General features: G+C 45.2%; 1 protein-coding gene across 1 annotated transcript in view; it reads left to right on the forward strand.

The window, feature by feature from the left end:
* Positions 1-17,738, forward strand: part of AKAP10 (A-kinase anchoring protein 10) — a 34,190-nt gene extending 16,452 nt beyond the window's left edge. The window contains exons 3-15 of the mRNA XM_066636506.1: positions 487-666; positions 1,259-1,813; positions 6,700-6,798; positions 7,043-7,127; positions 7,640-7,763; positions 9,159-9,295; positions 11,206-11,350; positions 11,748-11,936; positions 12,297-12,406; positions 13,153-13,235; positions 14,787-14,839; positions 15,148-15,243; positions 16,530-17,738. Coding sequence (XP_066492603.1) covers positions 487-666; positions 1,259-1,813; positions 6,700-6,798; positions 7,043-7,127; positions 7,640-7,763; positions 9,159-9,295; positions 11,206-11,350; positions 11,748-11,936; positions 12,297-12,406; positions 13,153-13,235; positions 14,787-14,839; positions 15,148-15,243; positions 16,530-16,535 — 1,862 coding nt within the window. The 3' untranslated portion in view covers positions 16,536-17,738. The remainder of the gene's footprint in view (positions 1-486; positions 667-1,258; positions 1,814-6,699; positions 6,799-7,042; positions 7,128-7,639; positions 7,764-9,158; positions 9,296-11,205; positions 11,351-11,747; positions 11,937-12,296; positions 12,407-13,152; positions 13,236-14,786; positions 14,840-15,147; positions 15,244-16,529) is intronic.
* The last annotated feature ends 4,539 nt before the right edge of the window (positions 17,739-22,277 follow it).

The following is a 22,277-nucleotide window of genomic DNA, read 5'->3' on the forward strand; positions in this document are numbered from 1 at the left end:
CTTGCTGGCTTGCAGATGAGAACTGGCTTGCCAAAGTGTCTATATCTGTCACCCTGGCCAAAGTTTAGCAGAAAGTGGTAATACGTTTGCTCTGCTGATTTTTCTTGCTGCCTCTTTGATTTTTGTATTTTTTTAAAAAAATTCTTTGAATTACCACTGAGTTTTGCTTAACTTTTGCTTTGTATGATAACCCCAGTCCTGAAGACCAGTATTTAATTCTTAAAAATTAAAAATAAGCTGTGCCACAAAAAAATGCATCCAGCCCTGTCTGTGAAAAAGGTTGAAAAATACCCAAGTTGATCTCCCTGGACTTAAGCAGTGGAGAGCACAAAGCAGTCCAGCTACGGAAATGCTCTCTTTTTGTTCTGGAGAAGCAGCGCTCCCTACTGTGATCACTAAGGAATGTTTAAACAAACGGAAAAGGTTTGGAAATAGTGCTGAAAGATGCCTCAGTTCCTTTCTTCTTTTTAAATAATCCCATTCCAGCTGCAATACCGGTACATTCCCCACAGAGAAGCACCAGAAACCATGCCTTGCTGGAGGCTGCCGGACCAAGCCATGTGGCCATCAATGCCATCTCTGCCAACATGGACTCCTCGAGCAGCCGTACAGCTGCTCTTAAAAAACAGCCCAGTCACATGGAGGCTGCTCACTTCGGAGACCTAGGTAAGCGTTGGCCTCTTTTCTCAATCAGCTGACCAGGGCCACATTTTATGAACACAATGTGTTTTTTGGGTTGGCAAGCCTTGATCTGGAGATGAGTCCAGCTTAGTTGTTAAGAATATTTACAGAACTCTTTAGTTGGATGATCTGGCTTTAAATGGTAAAGGCTGAGGATCAAGGGTTCTTCTTTTGAGGCTATGTTTTGGCAACAAAAAAAGAACATGTTAATGATGGCATTTCCTTCAAAAACTGAATGGTAGTTCTTGTTTGTAAGCTATTTCACTTTTCTAATGCCTGCACAGCCATTTGTCGGGGATGCCCTAGGTCTGGATTTCGTGAATCAAGGACGGGGTTGGACTAGATGGTCTAAAAGCCACTTTGATTTTATGATATCAAAAGGCACCTATAGTGAGGTTTTGGTGATGCGTATATGTATTTGATATGCATATACTGTAAAGTGCTTAATCTGTTAATTTAAGGAATCGACAAGATCAGTTGACTGCCCTGGTGTTCTGATATACAAACAATGGAAGGGGAGAATTATCCTTACAGGGGCACATTTTGACATGTATGTGTTTGCTCACCTTCCCTTTAGGCCGATCTTGTCTGGATTATCAGGCTCAAGAGACCAAATCCAGCCTTTCCAAGACGCTTGAGCAAGTCCTTCGGGACAATGTTGCCCTCCCATATTTTATCCAGTTTATGGAACTGCGTCGAATGGAACACCTGGTCCGGTTCTGGCTGGAGGCCGAGAGTTTCCGTTCTACCACATGGTCCCGCATAAGAGCACACAGCCTGAACACTGTCAAACACAGCTCGTTGGCTGAGCCAGTTTCCCCTTCCCTCAAACAGGACGAAAATGTAGTGTCTTATTCCTCTGAGTTGCTTGACAAACGCCTGGAGGACTCTGGCCTGGCTCGGCCCCCGTCTGTCAAGCTCTCAGCCACTGAACTGAATGGCCGAACTTGCAGCCTTCAGAAACATTTGCTACTTTGCCAGGATGGCAGCAGAGTGCACCTCGGGTGTGCAGCACCTGAGGCAGAGGACTATTCTGTTCCAGACGAACCTCAAGACTCTTCCAAAGTCTCTTTATCCAATAGAAACAGCCCCTCCTTTGCACTGAAGGACTTGTCAGGAAAACTTATGAAAGGTAAGTGTACAGGTTTGCTTCCTGCAGTTTTTTGTCAGAAGCTTGGTTTATGCCACAATAGTGTAAAGTGGTGAACGGGTTAAGGAAATACCTCTTTATTTACCCAGCAGCTTCCCAGTGGGGCATAGGCAGGACAACAAGCTAAAAGCAGGATTCCCCCAGGAAGGGCTGTCAAGGAATGGCAGAGTGTTGCAGAGGGTCTCTGATTCAGTCGTTGGCGTCTGCAATCAATACAGGTTTCTGGGCTGGAGGAGTTCTCTTGCCTGATGTTGCAAACTTAGGGGGGTTTGGGGTGCTCAGAGTTCTTGGTTCTCGAACCCTAAAGCCCTCAAGGCCCCCTGTTCAGTAGTACTGCCACCATCCTGTACGTGCCAGTGCCTCAGTCCAGGGACACTGAGACCCTCTAGGCTTAATTCTATCTCTTACAGGCACTGAGCGCTTTCCCCAATTGAAGCTTCAGTCCTCAAGTTACTAGACCTCAATGAGCACTCGGTAGCTTGCTGAACGGCTAGGCAGGATTCTGAACCTTTGTTCCCAACAGACAATGAAACAACTTGGTAAAAGAGATTTTAGTTTATTAAGTACATAAGGTTACATAAAGTTACAGTAAGGCAGCAAATGCTAGAGGCGTAAACATCTAGGAAACATATCAGCAATAAAATAATAAAGCTAGCTGGCTATCTCTATTAATCCCTATCTCTCACCTGGGTCAGTTACTCTTGTAGATCTTTTAGCTCCAGGCTACCTGTGAGGCCAGATGCCCGTGGTGGACAATGGGCTCCCCGCGTGCAGGATGTTGCACCCAAAACCTCTGTCCAAGAAGGAACCCGGACACCCCCTTGCGCCCTCATTAATCTACTTCTTATGCTAATAGTACTGAGATGACTTCATACTTATTTAGACTGTCGAATCAGAAACAAAAGTTTCTATCCTCAAACCTTCTCAAAGTGGGCCTGGTTGCTAGCCCTCTTATTTCTTACCCCTCCCAACTGGAGATCCACAACTGCATTTCATCAGCTTGATAAGGCGCCTTTCTGTCTGCAAAGGTGCTACATTCCAATGGGTTGTAATTCTTGTTATCTGTCCTTTCTGGGCAGCAAAGGAGAGACAACAATCTTTTTGTTTGTTTACTCACATTCTTGCAGCTAGGAACTGCTAGCCACTTCTCCGTTACTGACTTAGTGTGGTTCAGGCTCCACATGCTAACCTAGGCCTAACATGTACATATTGACGACACCTGAGACCTTGGAGAGCTGGTGTTGGTCAGAGAAGATAGGCTTGGGCCTGTTGGACCACTGGTCTGACTCTGGATAAGGCAACTTAGCCAAAGCCTTCTATTGTATGTCTTCCAGCATCTGATCTTGAGGAACTTCTTGATTCTGTATGGGGACCAAAACAGGTTGATTTTTTTTAATTGCCGAGAAAAAAGACTGAAATCAAAATTTCTGTTCCTCTATTAATGGCTACTGTACTGTTGAACTGCAACTATATAGAGCCTTGGTTGTACAGCCTATGTGCCTCTTGTACTGCACTAGAGCTGAGGAGGGCAAATCTGAAATGGGTTTCTGTTTGGCTGTATGCCCATGCTGTGGGCAGGATCCTTTCTTTGAAGGCAAAGGCCAGAGGGGGCTTCAGAGAAGCTTTGTTTTCCTGGATAGCCGGTTCTCATGGTGCTTGGCACATTGCTTTTGAAACTGAGGGCAGTTTGTGATATGTAGTGGAGGTCAGCTGACAGCTATTCAATGACAACAATTGGCTGGGCTTTTTAATTTTCTTCTTTGCACAGCTGTCAGCTGACCCCCACTACATATCCCAGACTGCCTTCAGGCCTCTTATAGAAGCCAAAGCCACTTTGTGAGTCCTGCCCTAAATCCCCAGAACTTTTCAGAAATACAGGATGGTAGCTACTAGACAGAATTCCATGTATCTCAGGGGATAGAAAGTAAATGCCCAGGGACCATTGATTGTCATAAAGATTCATAGTTTGCCATGTTGTCACCTAACAGTAATGTTTATATTTTGCACTTTCCCCAAGGAGCTCAGGGTGGTGTAAATTGTTCTCCTACTGCCCATCCTTACAACTGTCCTGCAAAGATAGGTTAGGCTGAGAGAGAGACTGACTGGCTGGCCCAAGATCACCCAGTGAGCTTTATAGCTGTCTTCCTGGTTGTGACGCTGACAATAATTCAAATAGTGTATTGCCAGTTGAATGTTTGACCACTGCTGGATCTTTTGCATAGAAAAGCAGGCTCTGATTCTGTGCTGACAGAGGCTTGTAGATTTGATTACAAGAAATTATTATCATAGATTTCAGAATGAAATCTGTATGGTCTTTTTTTTTAAAAAGGAGTCAATACAGGGAGTCCTTGTTATGTATTTCCCAACAATTAAGTCCTTAGCTTAGGAGGAAATAGACATGAAAATTCCCTGCACTTGAGTTCTTTACTGCTACAGCTCCACTTGTACATTGTCTTACTCCTCCAAGCACTTAAAAAGCGACACCCCTGATATTTAGTTTCTGCCTTTGCTGGGCCTGCATGTTCTTCTTTGTCCTCCCCACACCCTCTAGGCTCTTGGATACAGTATTGTTATTTCTCACAATGTTGTCAGTTTTGATGTTGGAGTAATAGGAGAGTAACCCCCAATCCCTTCCCACTTCACTTACCTCTCTCCTTCAATATCTATTGAAGATAGATATGGCCACTGTTTCCTATAATGGCTACAGAGGGAATTCTGGGTTCCCATTCATTCTTATTCGAGGAGGTGATGATAGCACTGGACATAAAGATGGGAGGACTTGGCATTCACCTACCACAGCCACTGCCAATTGCTGGTGGAGAGAATGCTGGAGACCATTGTAGGAAGTGGCAGTGACACTGGACACTAAGGGAGAGAGGAAAGTGAAGCAGGAAGGGGTTGGGGGCATCAAGAACCACTACCACCGCTTGCACTAATGGCCATGGAAGGAAGACTGGGTTCCCAGCATTCCCTCCCTCTGCTGGTCATCTCTTTAAGTGATTTATTGGAGTGCACTGTGGTAGCAGCATTGGATGCTGGGAGAAAGGGGTAAGCCCTTATTCTTCTCCCAGCACCTATTGCTGCCACACCTCCTTTCACTAGCCCTGAGCCAAGACTAAGTGCCACCCTCATACCAAGTAATGTGTCTGTTTGCCCACTTTAGTCCCTCCTCCTTCCCTCCACCTGCTTCTTGGATTTGAAAATGAAGAGGAACACAGAATGGAAGAGAGTGTGAAGAAGAGAATGGTGGGCTACGCACTACTTTCCACCTCCACATTTCCTCTTTTTTTATGAATCCAGGGAGGAGGAGTGGTAGAGGTGGATCTCCCCCCCCCCCCGGTTTGCTGCATGAAGTGACCATCTTGCTTAACCTCAGGGTGGGCTGGCTGTGCAACTGGTTTGCTTAAATGTAAGGGAACATGAAGTACAGCCACTACACAACGTGATTCTTTCCAACAGTGTCTGATTTGGAGGGCTGGAGGCACATACAACCACATCTCCTCATGTTTACTCCTCAGGAGCAAAGCTTGTTTTAGAAGTGAAGGATTGCTTAAGCCAGCACATCTCAACCATACTTCATCATGCCCTGTCTCGTTCCCTTTGTCCCAGACTTCTGTTTGCACACTTTTAGCATGCATAGGCAGGCTGTAAGGAGCCACTCTCTCAGTGCTGGAGGTTGTCCAGCAGTGGGCGACTGAGACTTGCTTCAGAGGCAAGACTGTGCAAATGAATCCTCTTTGGCCTTTCCCAATGAGAGGAGCCTCCCCAGATTCTGCAAGTTTCCAGGGCATGGATAGGCTCAAAAGAACCACTTCAGATGACACTAACAGGTTTGTGCCCAACCAGTGCTATTTGAATAGAATAGATAATAGAATTCCCGTTCCTATTATTATTATTATTATATCACACCTTTCTACCTGATAATCCAGTGTGCCTGATAATCCAGGGTGGATTTTTTAAAAAAAGTAATAACTTGTAAAATGATGCGAGAGAAAGATTGATGGGAAATGCTCCCTTACCAGGCCTCCAAAATGCTCATTCTTCCAGGCCCAGAGGCTGCTCCATTGTGACTACAGGGGAGAAATAACACCCCCTCCACACACACAAAATGTGCTGCCCAGCAACTGCAGCCAGCTAGTCTCAGATGTATTTATATCTGAAGTGAAGGAATAACATTTTTTTTTAAGCTGGGCAGCCTGTAGTCCCTGACTTTTCCCACTGGCAGGGGTGGCTAATGAATACCTGGGGGAAGAGGATGAAGAGGAAAGATGTCTGCCCCAGGTCTCAGATGCTTGTTCTTATTGCTACTATACACATAATGTGTTTGAGTGATAAACAGAAAGTGAACCCCAAGTAGTCAGCCCCAACTAGTCATCAAAGTACTTTGGAAGGCCTTTCAGTTTTAAACGCAGCTTGCTGTGCATGATGGGGATGGATAGCACTGCTTTTCATAAAACACCACTCCAAAGCCTCCTTGAATGCACAGAACTAGTTGCTTGATCCTTTAGCTCTTGTCCCATGTGGGCTTTCTGCTCTAAGTATTGAGGATTCAGTTTGTTGCCTTAAAAAAAAAAAAAACCTCGCTATACACAAAGACTGTTGTGTACTAGACAAGCCTCACTAAATGTCATGCGAAGCATGAAGAAGTAAAGGAATGAGAGACCTGGAGGCCTCTCTGTTGGATTACAGAACAGTGTAGGTTGAGCGCCAAAAAAAAAAAAAAAGTTGGAAAACTTTTCTGAAACATGTTCTTTGAACAATTTCTGTCGAAGCTTACTGTGGTCTGGAACAAAGCCTGCCTGTTCCTCATTTTTAAAATTTCATGTGTTCACTGTGTCTGCTTTTTTTTGTCTCCTTGCTTCCCCCAGGTATAGAACAGGATGCAGTTACAATTTTTACCAAATATATTTCTCCGGATGCTGCTAAACCAATACCAATTACAGAATTGATGAGAAACGACATAGTGGGTAAGATTGTGTCAAATCCATTTTTTCAGGGCCATAGACTACCACTTTACCTTGTCAGCACACAGAAATCTAAGGATGCTGTCTGCAGCTCCCTCTCCCTTTTCCCAGAATGCTTTAAGAGAAGCTGTGGTCATTAACTTTGAACACTTTGCCACAGATGTACTCTTAAAACTAGTCAATCGTATGTCCACGATATCCTGTATACAGTTTCATTTACTGTAATATGTTCTGCTGCCCCTTACAGCAAAGATTTGTGGGGAAGACGGACAAGTGGACCCCAACTGCTTCGTCATGGCACAGTCTATAGTGTTTAATGCCATGGAACAAGAGTAAGTGGATTCCACCCCTTCTTTTAAACTAAGAGAGAGAGGGCACATTAAATATCAGTCCCATTGCTTATCAGGAGGGGATGGATAAGACCCAGACAAAGACAGGAGGGTTGCCTGCAGGGACCAAGAATGGCAGCATCTGCTAGCTGCTGAGACCAAAGAGCAAGCCTCATCTAGGCAGCTTGTATAGGAGGTTCAGGCAGTACTGTCTGGCATGCTTTGGCCTATTTCTGAGGCCTCGTAAGTGGTCCAGCTGATGTCCTTGCAACACCTTCCTTGGCCCAAGCAGAATTTGGGTCAAATTTCCTTCTGTCGTGCGGAGGCTCTTGTCCTGACATTTAGTGATAACCTCAAGGACAACCAGTCTGTGGTATGAAGAAGAGAAAACGTTGATTGCAAGGGCATAAACTTGTCTGTTCGCATTGACATCCAATGCATTGCCTTGTGCAGTTCAAAAGATGGGAGCTGTTCGTACCTCGCTCTCTTATGCGGCTGCTTTGCCCTTCCTGCAGGCACTTTAGTGAATTTTTGCGAAGTCACTACTTCTGTAAATACCAGATTGAGGTGCTTACCAGTGGAACTGTCTACCTGGCTGATATCCTCTTCTGTGAATCTGCTCTCTTCTATTTCTCTGAGGTGAGAGACTCTTTCTTCCTTCTCCTGGTGCATCATTTTGCCAAGTGTAGGAGGTGGGTGGTATAAACAGAGTAGTGACTGAGAAGCATCACACAAAACTATTCCATCTCAGCAGGGTTTGTCTCCCCAGCAGCCCTAGAGGAGTGATGACTTGGACTTGGTTCCCCTCTTGTGAAATGGGAATTAGAGTCAAATGAGCTGCCACACCTATTGTGTGATGTGGGCTGATGTGCCTGATTTTTTCATGTAAATAGTGCACAATGGGTGGGTGGGTGGAAATCTGGATCAGGACCACAGCAGAGGGGGCTTTCACTTTTTGCCTCCATTGAGGTTCCATTATGGATCTCCTCTCTCTCTCTCTCCTTAGCCTGAGGTTGCTATTTGCTCCCAGTGATTCCAACTGGGAGTTTCTCTCATGAGGCCAATAGCTGTGGGAGAGGGTAATACAAGGCCAGTGAAGGAAGCAAAGTGTTGATAAGCTTTTTCTCTCCCTCTCCCCCCCCCCACAGTCCCAATTTGGACCTCCCCCCATGCATGCTATTTACATGTAATAAATCAAGCACGCAGGCCCCAATATTGCAGTGGACGTATTGTCCAGTTTGACCCTAAGATAGATACAGTGTCTGTCTCAAGGATGAGACAGACGCTTGATTGAGTGATTGAGTCAGAGTTCCCTCTGCTTGGTCAAGGCATGTGTCCTTTCTGCTCTTCACCATCATGCATCTAAAATCAGCAGTGGGATTGGGTATGTTAAATTCTCCCCTCCAGAATATTCTGATCATCTCCACCCCAAGATATTAGTTGGTTTCCTGACTGTCGGGGCTGTATATTTAAAAGCTCTTCTTCCTTTTACAAGCTATAAAACCCTTGCAAGTGTGACAAAGGGAAGGTGTGAGAACAACCCAAAATAGAAAAAAACACCAAAGACTTTGGTTGAAAAGTAGTCGCTTTTTAAAACACGCAGTCGAGAAGCAGAGATGTGAGAAGTCCCATAGAACTGTCGGGTATATTTATAGCAAGCGCTTTCTCTTGGCAGGTTAAGCTGTTAATTGGAAAACGTATCACTTTTTTCCTCACATGGAATTCTTCAGCCAGATTCTAGGCTGGTGCTGAGTCCACACTGTTTCCATTGCTGGGGTTTAAAATTCTGAATGTGTCCCAGCAGAACATTCTTTGTTGCAGCTGTCCTGGCTGCTTCTGGCAAGGCTGCATGCCCAGTGGTACCAGTCCTGCTTTGGTAGCCTCTCCCTATTTCTTGTCGTGTGGTCCTGGACTTGATCTTGCAGGCCTCTTGGTAACGTACCTGCTGAACCTCGCCGTTAAAAGAGTTCTGTGTAAAGAGGCTTAGAAAATGCTAACGGGATGTTTGGCACACATCTTAATTTTGTTTTCCAGTTCATGGAGAAAGAAGATGCAGTTAATATCTTGCAGTTCTGGCTGGCAGGGGACAACTTCCAGTCTCAGCTGGCTGCCAAAAAGGGCCAGTATGATGGGCAGGAGGCGCAGAATGATGCTATGATTTTATACGACAAGTGAGTCCATCTCATGAGATGTCTTTGTTCTCCCCTCTTTCCACACCCTGCCCTGCTCTTTCTGATCAAAGTTCTGCACCAGCAGCATTACACCTATTTAACTGGCTGTATAAGGGTCTGTGGTTGAATGTTTTGCAATACAAGGAACCCGGAAAAATTCAAAGTTAACATTAAAAGCGAAAACACACACCCAGGTTTCTAGCTCTCATGGTGGTTGGAGAAAAGTTCATGCATTATAAATATAGGAAGCTGTCTTCTGTCAAGTCAGACCTTTGGTCCATCTAGCTGAGTGATTCCCAACCTGTAGTCGAGACCCTGAGAAGTGGTCTGCAAGGTCTCAGGAAAAAAAGATTATCACCTTTGACCACTTCCAGTGTCTCACCAAGTGAGTGCTCCCCCGTGGACCACTGAAATGTTGGCTGTGGCTGTAGGTAGTCCGTTCTCCACTGCCTCTGGTGGTCCAGCATTTGCTAAAGTGCCACCTGCAGGAGTGTTGATTCTCCTCCCTTTCTGATAGTCTGTGGAGCAGCGGTCACTTGGTAAGTTGCTACCCCATGGACCACCAGAGAGGGTGGGGAATGGACCCTCCACAACTGGGATTTCCAGGGTCTCACTGAGCGCATCCCCATGGGCTACCAAATTGAATTGTATTTTTTTGTGTGTGGTGGGGATCGAGGGGGTTCCATGTGGTCCACAACAATTCCAATGTTTGCTTCAGTGGTCCGCAGGCTCCTAAAGGTTGGGAACCACTGGTCTAGCTGAGCGTTGTTTGCACTGACTAGCAGCAACTTTCTAGGATTTCAAAACGGGTCTTTCCCAGCTTTATATGGAGACACCAGAAACTGGGCCTGAGTTTGTCTGCATGAAAGCAGTTGTCCTGTCAACCCTCTCCTGGAGCAGAATCTGCCTGGATGGGATGGTCAGAACAGAAGCTCATACTTAACTGACTCAGCTTCCACTTCCTGCAGGTTTTTTTTTTAAAGAAAGTAAAAGTCTTTCTTTGTAGTTCTCTAATCTTGCAAAAGCTCTCCGGAAAGAGGAAAGACAAGGGGGTAGTTGTGGATCTTGCCTCCTCTTTTGCTCTGCCTTGAGGTGCAACAGCGCAAGCAGCACCCACCCTTCTCTGATGAACTGCTTTGGCACAGGATGGGAAGGGGACACTTCTGTGTTGTTGTATTCTTTTGCAGTGGGGAGAAAGGGAGTGGAACTTTTCAACTAGGGCTTTATTATTAAATAGGCCCAATTCCTTTGCAGAACCTTATAGCCCCTTGGCTTAATGGACAGTGCCTAGAATTCGAAATCTTTTGAATTCCATGCATTGATTGGATGCTCAACTTGGGGGTGGCAGGGAGAGAGTACCCTGAATGTGACCTCTCACGGTGGTTGCCTTCATATTTCTGCTCCCATTTCCTTTTATCTTCTACTAGGAAGAGTCTGTTAAAAAGTGCGTGTGTGCATGTGCGTGTGTGTGTGTGTGCATGTGCGTGTGTGTGTGTGTGTGCGTGTGTGTGTGTGTGTGTTCGTTCAAGATTTGGGGTTTCTTTGGCTTCCAAGACTCTGATAAGAATGTTTTTGTGGCTTCCAAACACCATCTAGTGCCCAAGCATGGAATTTCATTGTAAACATAGAAACCTTTCAAACAGGAAAGCTGGAAAGAAGTGCAGTGGTGGTTTCAAATTGACCAGTGGCACAAGAATGGGGGGGGGGGGGGAGAGCTCAAAAATTAAGGGAAGTTTAAGCTTCTTAAACCAGGTGCCCCTGCAGAGTGATACAACCCATAGGGAGGACTGTGGCTTGCTTTCTAATAAGGGGAGTTTCAAGGGGTCAGAGGGGGAAGTTGAGGCGGTGGATTTGAACTCCAACCTGTTTTAACTGCCTCCCTTTTGCATCTCTTTTTTGTTCTGCTGCAGGTACTTCTCTCTTCAAGCCACTCACCCTCTCGGTTTTGATGACTCGGTGCGACTGGAAATAGAATCTAATATTTGCCGGGAAGGAGGGCCACTCCCCAACTGCTTCACCACTCCATTGAGGCAAGCCTGGACCACAATGGAGAAGGTGAAAAAGACTTCCTCCCCCCCCCCCCCGCTCCCACTGCTTTTTTTTTCAGAAAAAGGTTTATGAAAGCTGGTGTCGATTTAAAATAGCACATTGTTCTTGTTGGACCTTCATGTGATCTTGAAAGTGGAGTGGAAACTGTTAACTGAGAGGTGTGTTCACACTTGGCCTTCTGGCATCGTTAAACCTCTTCTCACCATGATGTACTTCTGTTTTCTGCGCAGTTCCTTTGTGGAGGTCCAAATAGCTACTGTCCTCTTTATTTTCACCTTGGGTTCGAATCATGTTTAGTTCTGGCCAGGTCCCCTTTTCTGCCTCAGGGATTTCTCTGTGTACCTCCTGTTCTGAAATGTGATGTTTCGTGACATTTCCCTTCTTTTTCTCCCCGTCCTTCCAGGTTTTCCTACCTGGCTTCCTGTCCAGCAACCTTTATTACAAATACTTGAATGACCTCATCCATTCGGTCCGAGGTGATGAGTTTGCAAGTGGAAGCATCACACTGACTGTTCATGGCCCCGGCAACACTCCTGACAATGACTCCCACATGGGTGCTATGGACAGCGCTTCCTCTTCCTCCTCCTCCCAGGTGCATGCCTGTTTCTTGGTCTTATTTCAAAAGGCAACATATTGTTGGTTGGTCTGAGTGGCTCTTGTTCAGAAACTGGTCCCTCTATCTTTTCCCCATCTGACTCCATTGTCCTATATTTGGTTGCTGGAAGACTTTTGTGGGCAGGGCTGGCCCATACAGGAGGCCAATTGAGGCAGTTGCCTCAGGCAGAAGATTGGTGGGGACACTCATCTTTGTTCACCCACCTGCATTCCTGCTTCCTGCATTTGAAAAAGAAGAATAGAGCAGGAGGTGTCATGGAAGAGAGGAGAGATTCTGCACATTCTCTCTTTATCTGCCCCCACCCTGGATTATTAATATTGGAATTTTCTATTGCAGTCTGGTCTCAAAAAGGCTAATGTAAAAATCCTGAAAAATTTTGATGAAGCAATAATTGTAGACGCTGCCAGCCTGGATCCAGAGTCTTTATATCAACGGACATATGCTGGGTAAGATGTCTTCAGGGCGGTGAGGTTACCTGAACCTATGTATAGCAGGGCTGTGGATGGACGAATGCCTGTATTGCGTTCTCCCTGGATTCAGAAGCACACAGTGTAGCGAGGTTTTTCAGCTTGTTGCATCCAGCCACACCACATAGCCTACCTGCACATGAGATCCTAGTGTTGCTGGGAGAGTGAGAGCCTTGTGTGCTTTTGCTGCCAAATTCATTGAAGAGGAATAGAAATAGACTAAGGAAGCCAAGAGAAAAGGGGTAGAGAGAAGCCCCATGAGATGCGGGGAAAAGGAGAGGCTAACAAATGTGGATGCAGAGGAGAGCAGTATTACCAAGTGGGTGAAAAGAAGGTAGGTTAACAAGGGGTTCAGAAACACCTGTGGAGGTACATGGGTGGAGAGAGCCAGTTGCCAAAAATACAGTTTCAAGTGAGTGAAACTGTAGACCTTGGAGTGATTTCAGCTGTGCACCTTTGCTGTAACAGGAAACCTGGAAGAAAGTAGGTGTCATACAAATCAGCAGTGACTTGGAGGGGAGGGGAGTGGAGGGGGCCGTCTAGACTCAGCCAAGATTCTGACTCTTTTCTGTGCTCTGTTGACCCACCCTGTCAGTGACAAGTTCCTCTACTTCCAAGTGGGGGGTGGTCCTTTGGCTGCAATTGGAGTTCACTTTCTGCCTGACACAGCTAACAACCCTAGACGCTCTTCTCTTCTTCTTTTCATTTACTGACTGATGCTGCAGGAAGATGACATTTGGGCGAGTTAGTGACTTGGGCCAGTTCATCAGAGAGTCTGAACCAGAGCCTGATGTCAAGAAGTCTAAAGGTTGGCCTTCCTCCTCCTCTTCCTCCTTGCCTGCAATTCCCTTGGACAATGGCTCCCAAACTTTTTGACTGGTGGCTCCCTTGACCTATTGGGCCATTGGCTTCGCTCCCCATTAGGGCTACAATCCTATATATTGTAAAGGGCAGCTGGTCTTTTGCAAGGGTTCTATGGTCCTCTGGCTGGTTTCTGTGGCACCCCAGGGTGCCACGGCTCACAGTTTGGGAACCACTGCCCTTGAAGATAGCACTCTCCAGAGCTTTGGCTGCCATTCTGTGTTGTATGACTCATTGTCTACTGATTGGAAAGCTGTATCTTCTGGTTTTCCCTGCCCCAAGGCAGCACCCACCTTCTGCCATTATGCATCCCTTTGGGTGAATGTAACTGGTGGCCAGTTTTAACTTTGAGGAAGAACAGTGGTGACAGTGGCTTGTGTAGGGTGGGGTGAAATGCAAGGCAGAGAGATGTCCCCAAGCAGTGCTCTCCAAGAACTGTCATGCCAGGTTGGGACCCAAAACTCAGCATTTTCTACCCATGTAATGGTAGCAGCAGCAATTAAACCTCTGACAGCAGTTGGTTGCAGTGTCCTGATGTCAGAGAGGGGAGAGACAGACAGAAGTGTTTCTGACTGATGTTGGCTGTGTTGCCTTTATCCTTGAGAGGAGCTAGGTAGCCCCCAGGACTGCAAATAGTAGGGAGCCTGGGAAAGGCAGGCAGCAGCAAAATAGCCCCAAGAATTTGGAAATGTGTTTTTGGTTAACAGGATACGTGCCATAGAAGAACCTGAAATGGCCACCTCTAAAGCTTTTAGTGAAAGGCATCAAACTAAATACTCCTTTTTTGCTACTCCTTTGATTAGTTTGCTTTGCTTTTTCTGGCCTGGAAATGCAGGCAGGGACTGAGATGACAATAGGTCAATGGGACCTAGAATTAAAAGGGTTAAGAGTAGTCCAGTGGACAGAGGGGAAGGCCAGAAGGCATCCTCTCAGAGTGGGAGGAAATCTGGCAGTGAGAGAGCGCATAGGGTGTGACCAGGAAGCTCAGAGGCGAGAAGTTCACAAATCAATTTTGAATGGCCAGCCAGATATTTGACTAGATGGCAGACCTATTCAGCTTCCCCCCCTTTCTTTAGGTTGCTTATTCTGTGAGCTCTTTCAATACTTTGTGTCCAGTGTCAGCATGAGGTTGTTGGAGGTTCAGGGTCGAAGCCTTGCACTGGGCCTCCCATTACATCCCTCCTGCCACCACACTGCATTGGGTGCTACCACTGTCACTAGTACTGAGGGTATGGAGATCTGTCTGGCCAGGTGAACCCTGTGATGGGTGTGAACCACTGATCAGGGCCCTACCTGGCTGACCTCTAACACCACTCCTGCTTGTCGCAGTTGGGGTTGCCAGAGGTTTGTAATATGACAGTTCTCTAGTGGTTCCAGGGTGGCATCTGGGAAGCTCCTCCCTACCAGACAGGCTCAAGTTTCCCCATTTTTAGACCAAGAAACTGCACTGGTCCTTTGTTAATTTGACTTTTCTGTCTCTTCCCCCCCCCCCTTCCAGGGTCCATGTTTTCACAAGCGATGAAGAAATGGGTGCAAGGCAACACGGATGAGGTAGGCCATATGTTCAAGCATCTAACTAAGGAGCCAGAAACAACTAGAAATGTAGATATAATTCAGCCAAGTGGAGTTTTTTGAGGGGTGGGTATACTCCATATCAGGAAATCGCAGTGCCCAAAATTTAGCATGGGAACAAATTGTGCACAAAGATACAGAACTGCAGCTATGAAGAAGTTTGTTCCACTTACTGCCCTTCTCAGAGTAGCAGACTGTAGCTAAGGCAGTTGGGTTCCCCTCTGCAGCTGGCTTGTATGTTTTAGCATGTGTGCCTCCTATGCTCAAGACCCCTCTGTCTGCTTTAGGCCCAAGAAGAGATGGCCTGGAGGATAGCAAAGATGATCGTCAACGATGTCATGCAGCAGGCACAGCCTGAGCCAACTTTAGAAAAGATTACAAAGGTAATGGAGGTGGTTGATGGTCTTTGCAGGCTTCTTGACTAGACAGAGGTCGGCTGCCCTTGGAATGGGAGACAAATGTTATAGCGGATTCATAAACATAAGAGAGGCTGTGCTGGACCAAGCCAGAGGCCATTTAGTCTAGCATTTTGTTTTCCACAAGGGCCCACCAAACGGCCTCTGGGGAAGCCCACAAGCAGCTGAATCTGTAGGTGATGCAAAGCCATCAAGCTAGTAACTGTCACCACAGACTAGTTTATGTGTTGTGTGGAGTAATACCTCCTTTTCTCCATCTTTGCCCTGCCAGTCAGTTTCATTGATGATCCCATTTCTAGTACTGTGAGAGAGAAGAGAGACAGCTTCTATCCCAGCCATTTTCAGCCACTGTGCCATGGCACACTGGTGTGCCGCGGGAATTTGGGAGAGGGTCATTTATTAGTAGGGCTATTGGGCGATGTGAGGCCCCCCACTGACAGCACAGTGTACCATGTCAATTGTCCAAAAACTGATGGTGTGCCTTGTCAGTGTGCCGTGAGATGGAAAAGGTTGAAAATCACTGCTCTATCCACTCTCTCAATACCGCACATAACTTTGTAAGCCTCAGTCATGTTTTCCTTAACCACCTTTTTTCCAAGCTAGACAGCCCCAAACATTGTAGCCTTTGTTTGTAAGGAAAGGTGCTCTGGCTAAATAGTTGTTTGGAGTAATAAGAAGCCCCAGGGGCATTCTCCTCCTTCCTGTTTGTGCTGTGAAGCTTGACTTACCTTCTTGAATCATATGGAGCTCTGGAAACATCATAGGGGTGCTCTGGTTCACTTTTGTTTGCTTTCTCTCCCTGTTTGTGGTGCTCTCTGGGTTAATGAAAAATCGGATCAGACTTGATCGCATTCTGCTTCCTTCCAGTGCTGTGCTGCATAAACAGACCTAGTGAGAGATTTTGTGTCCATTTCTACTGCTGTTGAGAGTGTGACTCTCTCGCCTTCACCCTGCTTTTGTGAACAGAGAGTTCCTCCAACAGTGTACTGGAAGTTTATTTGAATCTTTCCAGTGCTTTTGTAAGAGAAAAGCTTGGAAGCCATTTCCATTTGGGAGAACCTTTTTTTCCAAAAGGTCCAGCTGTGTTCGCATTGGAGAACTCAAACCACCACCTTTTAGGGCAAAAATGAGAAGAGTTTCCTCTTCTCATCCAAGAGTCTTTCTAGCTAGCTTAGAAACGGGAGGGGGCCTTTGTTTTGCTATGGGATGCCATTCCACTTTCAAACTAACTTTTCCTTTTTTTTTTTGTCCAGCTATGATCTTCAGAATCCTCAGGTCAGGGAATGTTGGTGTTCTGCCCTTTGGTCCTTCCCCAGCTCCTGTTGGCTGGCTCCTCCTTTGACACAGCCAGTGGAAACCAAGCACTGTTAACTTCAACCAGTGGAGATACACCCCTCCCTTTCAAAAGAACATTATGGGGAGGGGAGCAGGGGAGCCAAGACTTCCCCTATCGAGTGCAATTTATTTTGCTTCTCTCCAGCATCCACGCTGTATTCCCAATGATGAAAGACATTGCTGGTAAAACAGACCCCAGCTCCATCTGCAAAGCATTACGCATCTTAAAACAACTTGGAACCACAGTATGGTCTGTGTTAGGGACTGGAGGTAGATTTTTTTTAAACAAGAAAATCCACAATCAGAAAGGCACAGGGCACCTTAACCTGTTGGAGAGGGCTGCAGTCTTTCGAACCTTGGAGCCATTTTGAGTTTTCTTTACTTGAAGAGTTCTGAACTGGACTTCCCTTCCTTCATATCTGTGCTGGTCCCGAAAGTTGCAAGCAAGTTCCAATTTAATTCATAACTTCCCTTTGTCCTAGATTTGGTTCCTTGCTTCTGCAACACTCAGCTTCACACTGGCCTTGTCCTGCAATGGCCACACGCCACAGGGGTTGAAATTGGAGGTGGGGGGAAAATGACCTGCGTGCCCTTTGGGCTAAACCAAAACAATAAAAATTAAAAAATGCCAGTTTTAAGGCATTGGGCTTTCTTCCGTATACTTCTCTGATTGATGGCGTTCTTTATGCTATGTGAAGGAGCACTGTCACTGTTCTAGTTATCTACAAGGGGCAATTAACTTACTAGAGTGTCCCAGGCACTCAAGATGAGGTCCACTCCAGTTTTTGTTGTGTTTTTCCTCTTTTGAAACATTTTCTGGGTTGTTGCTTTTTAAAAAAAATAAAAATTCCTATTTGCTTTTGTTTTCTGATGACTTGTGCAAAAAAAAAAAAAAATACACAACAGACACCCCCTCAATCACCTGTAGGAGAACCTCCCTATCCATCTCCAGCATTTCGGAAGCTTTGATGGACGAAGCGTTTGTTCTACTGTTGCAATACCTGATCTCGCAAGGCACTGTGCGTTGGTCTGCCAGAAGCAAAAAGCTGTGTATAGGTTTTTTGGTACTGTGTACCACCTTCTTATTGTCTCATGCCCAAGTATTCATGTACTTAAACCATATTTAATTGTGTTTTGATTGAAAAAATATATATCTATATAAAATACTGCAATTTTGTGTTGATTCTCTGTGGGCTTTCCCCCCTTAGATTCCTTTGTCTGCCTTGCCTGTCCTAGGTTAGAAACACTCAATTTGCCTTTCATCAAGCTGAAGGCATCATTAGGGAGAAGGCAGGGGGAAGGTGGGAGCGAAAAGAGTCCTTAGCAAAGGAACTTGTAGGCGTATAGGCAAATGAATCCAACTTGCAGCAAGTCATCCTGGTCCAGAGTTCCATATTCATATGCACTTAAATTGGGAGCCTCAAATGTTTCATCAGTAGGCCAAGATTCTTATGGCATGCATTCTTCCTTCATGAAACATGGAGTTCCTAGGGAGTTACCAATCCAGGTATTGACCAGACCATACTTAGCTTCAACAAAGTGGTTGCATCAGGTGCCCTAAGACAGTGGTTCTCAAAGTTTTAGGGAGCAAAGTAAGTCTTTGCGGGGGAGGGGCAAGGGCAGCAGTGCAATACCCAGGATCATGTTGCTGAGGAGAGTGAGGGGGAAGCTTTTATTTACTGTGGGCTTCTGCAAGCAGCAGGAGGTGTGGGGAGCCTCGTGCAGCCCTCCACAGGGTTCCCCAAGTGTTAAAATGTTGAGAAACAGCACGAGCTAAACTGGAAGTGGTTTGCCCATGCTGTTCTCAACATTCTAACACTCGGGAAGCATTCTAACACATCTGGAATTGGAGGAGCAGTGCAATAGATATGTTTGTGAATGGCACTAGATTCACGATGGTGAAAATCTAAGGAAATGGTGCCAAGCTCCAAAAGGAGCCCTTGCAGGTGGGCGAAGGGGCATCAAAGATTCAGTGTCAAGTAGTCCCCACAGAGGAAAAGTTCTGACTTCACATCTGGATCTGAATTTGCTGTGGCTACCCATCTTGGACTTGCTGGTTAGCATAGCTGATTTTACACAACAGGGTTTGGGAGACTTTTATTAAGAAGACCACTTGAAGGCATGTGGTAATAAAGAAAGAAGATACTTATTTACAGGAGTTCCAGACTTGGATAAGGATTGAGAGGTCCCATATGCTTGCTATCTACCTGGAAAAGGGATTCTGGGAAGAGGAAGGAAGGATATGCCGAAGAGAGATAACTGGTTGAGTTAGAGGTGAAACCCTCTCATCCCACCTGGCTGGTGTACTAGCTATATTGCCCCTTCCGGTGCAGGATGCTTGTGCAATGCTGTTCCACTTCCACCATTGCCAAGAAGAATTCATTGCACTGGCAGTAGAGAAAAATAAATCCAAAGTATTGGGAATGCCCAGGGCCACCCCATTCACAGGGCCAACTGATGTGACTGCTTTGACCAGCAAATTGGTAAGGGCTGGCCACCTCCATCCACCTACTTGTCTCTGCTGCTGCTCCTCCCATTTGAAAAGATTTGAAAAGATAGAGCAAAAGAGGAAGTGTGGAACAGGACATTGATGGGTTGGAGCATCTCCCACAATAGATGAATTGATGCCATTGTGTGTAAATGCACCTGTGAGAAATGGAACCCTTTCACCCTACAAGGGAAGTCCTTGTCTGAGTATATCACAGAGGTGGTTTTGTTGGCTCAGGCAGTCTCATCACCACAACCTGTAACCTGCATGTCCTCTGGGAAGGCTTAATCAGGGATTGGTATTGGCAGTGCCTGTGTGGCTGACATCTGCCTCTGGTAGAATAACAAACCAGGCAGGAACCACTGGCAACCCAGCAGTTCCAGCACTAGAGCTAGCATCCAGCGGGATCTGCTGCTAAGATGAGGTTGGGGGAGCTAGGGTTTCCCCCTGTTGGGTCAGCTAACAGGAAAAGTAAAACCCGGAACCTCCCAAACCCCTGTAAAGAGAGGTGGCTGGATCAAGATGGTGTTTGTGTTGGTCCAGCACTTACATGCTGTACAATGCTGCATATCCCTCGGGACCCAGGAGACAAAGGAACTGCAACTGGGTAAGTAAATTCTATACTCGATTCTATAAGTCCAGGAAGCTTGGATTTAATTTTGCCTCTAATTTCAAATGCCTGACTGCCAGTTTGAACCATGCCCCTTTCCCCTTCTATAGTCATTTTTAATAAACTCTGTTCTTGGAAGCACTGGCATGCGTCTTTGGCATCAGAGACCCCTGTTCTGTTTCATCAGATGCATCTCTACCCGTTGAGAATAACTTACTCATGCGTTTGATGGAGTGGTCTTTAGTCCACAAAAACTGATGCTACCATAAGTGTGTTAGGGCACAGACATGTGTTAGGCACATATGTTAGACACATGTGTTAGACACTTGTGTTATATATGTTAGGGCACACAGCGAGCTATATCATAACACAGAGTTTCTCAAACTGTGGGTCAGGGCCCACTAGGTGGGTCGTGAACCAATTTCCTGTGGGTCCCCATTCACTTCACTATTTTATTTTTAATATATTAGACTTGATTGTACTATGGTACATGACTGCATTTGAGGAAATGTTACAGATCTGTGCTTTTAACAGGTTACTATGTATATGCTTTTAACAGTGATAGTCAGAGGGGCTTACGCCTGGGTAAGTGTGAGTAGGATTGCAGCCTAAGGTTGTTAAAAATTTTTTCCTGCTTAATGATGTCACTTCTGGTCATGACACCATTTTCAGTAGATCCTGACAGATTCTCATTCTAAAAAGTGGGTCCCAGTGCTAAAAGTTTGAGAACCACTGGCATAACAAATTCATTAGTACTTACTAATTATTTGTTTCATTGGTGGTTTTCTGGTTTTGATTACTTTAGAATTGGATATGGTTTTTATTGTATATTTCCATTTTCAGTCTGATGAAGAATTAGGGTATAATGTGAAAAAAAAGAATGAAATAAATTGTAGTGTCTTAAAGATTAAGGGCCCAACCCTATCCAACTTTCCAGCACTGGTGCAGTCTCATTGCAGCCCCAATGTAAGGGAACAAATGTTCCCTTACCTTGAGGAGGCCTCTGTGACTGCCTCCCCACCAGAGGATGCAGTGCATGCCTCATTGGCAAGCTGCACTGGATAATTGTATAGGCTTGGGCCCTAACACATTTATGGTAGCATCAGTTTTTGTGGACTAGAAACCACTCCATCGAACACATGAAGAAGTTATTATCAGTGGGCAGAGAAGCATCTGATCAGTGGCGTAGCTAAGGGGGTACAGGGGGTAGCAGTTGCACCAGGCGTCAAGGTTTAGGGGGGCAACAAGTTGCGCTTGACACTAGTGACCAAAATTGTGAAAATCTTGGTATATATGATTAATACCATCATGTTATATATTGTTGGAAAGATAATTTAATGTAGAATGCACTGAAACAAACCCCATTGGAATATCTGTATTCTATCAAAAGTTATGGCTAATTAACCAGAAAATGAAAGCGCAATTGCCTTGTAGAACAAAAAGTGGATTTTCTTAACTCAAAACTGACCTATGAGACTGATTGTTGTTCAAGAGGTGCCCCTCTTATATTTAGCAAGAGAAGAATAACCATCTCTCTTCACTCCAATACAGTGTCTCGAACCTATCAGGGGCACATTTTTATTTATTTACTTAATTTGATTTGGGGGGGGGCTACAAATCTTTAACCCCAGAGAGCAGACAGATGCCTTTTCATTTTTGAAAAAGTCCAGACGTGACATCACTTGCAGTTGTGACATCACTTCCAGGGCAACATTTTGAGCTTGGCACTGGGCTACACGATCATTAGCTACGCCACTGCATCTGATGAAATAGAACAGGGCTCTCTAAACTTTTCAGTACAAGGGCTACATCATATATTGTACAGCAGAGTGGTGTCTTGGTTGGGGAAGTGAACTTAGACCTGGAAGATCTAGATTTCAATCCCCTCTCAGCCATGAAACTTTGTGGGTGACCTTGGGCCAGTCACTTTCTCTCATCCTTGCCTACCTCACAGGGTTGTTATGAGGACAAAAGGAGGGGCTCAGCTGTGTACACCATCCTGAGCTCTTTGGGGTTATAAAAATGTGAAAAATAAAATAAATTGTTGCAGGCCCAAAAAAGATCAGTTTCATAAATGAATGAATGAATTTTAAATGAATGTATAAGTTTTACTTGGATCTTGTTTTTTATAATCAGCATGATATGATCCAGAACAAAAATGAGACAATTACAAAGAAACAATGTTTTGCTTAATGGATCTACAGATCAGTTACTGAGAAATGATCTATAATTAGTAAAAAAAAAAAGTCAAATGTTAGCCAAAAAAAGTTAGCAATAAAAAAACAAAAATGAGACAATTACAAAGAAACAATGTTTTGCTTAATGGATCTATAGATCAGTTAATGACCTATAGATCAGTTACTGAGAAATGATCTATAATGAGTAAAAAAAAAAAGTCAAATGTTAGTCAAAAAAAGTTAGCAATAAAAAATATTTTAAGTTGCTGTGGGCTGGATAAAATCTTTTGGGGGAGTCCAAATTGCAGTTTGGAGACCACTGAAATATGAGCACTGAGGAGCTGGTGCTGAAATAAAGGGTCGCTTTGGGACTTTTCCCCACTTTGCCCAC

The sequence above is a fragment of the Tiliqua scincoides genome, chromosome 8 (genome assembly GCF_035046505.1).
Source record: "Tiliqua scincoides isolate rTilSci1 chromosome 8, rTilSci1.hap2, whole genome shotgun sequence".
NCBI classification, from domain to species: Eukaryota; Metazoa; Chordata; class Lepidosauria; order Squamata; family Scincidae; genus Tiliqua; species Tiliqua scincoides.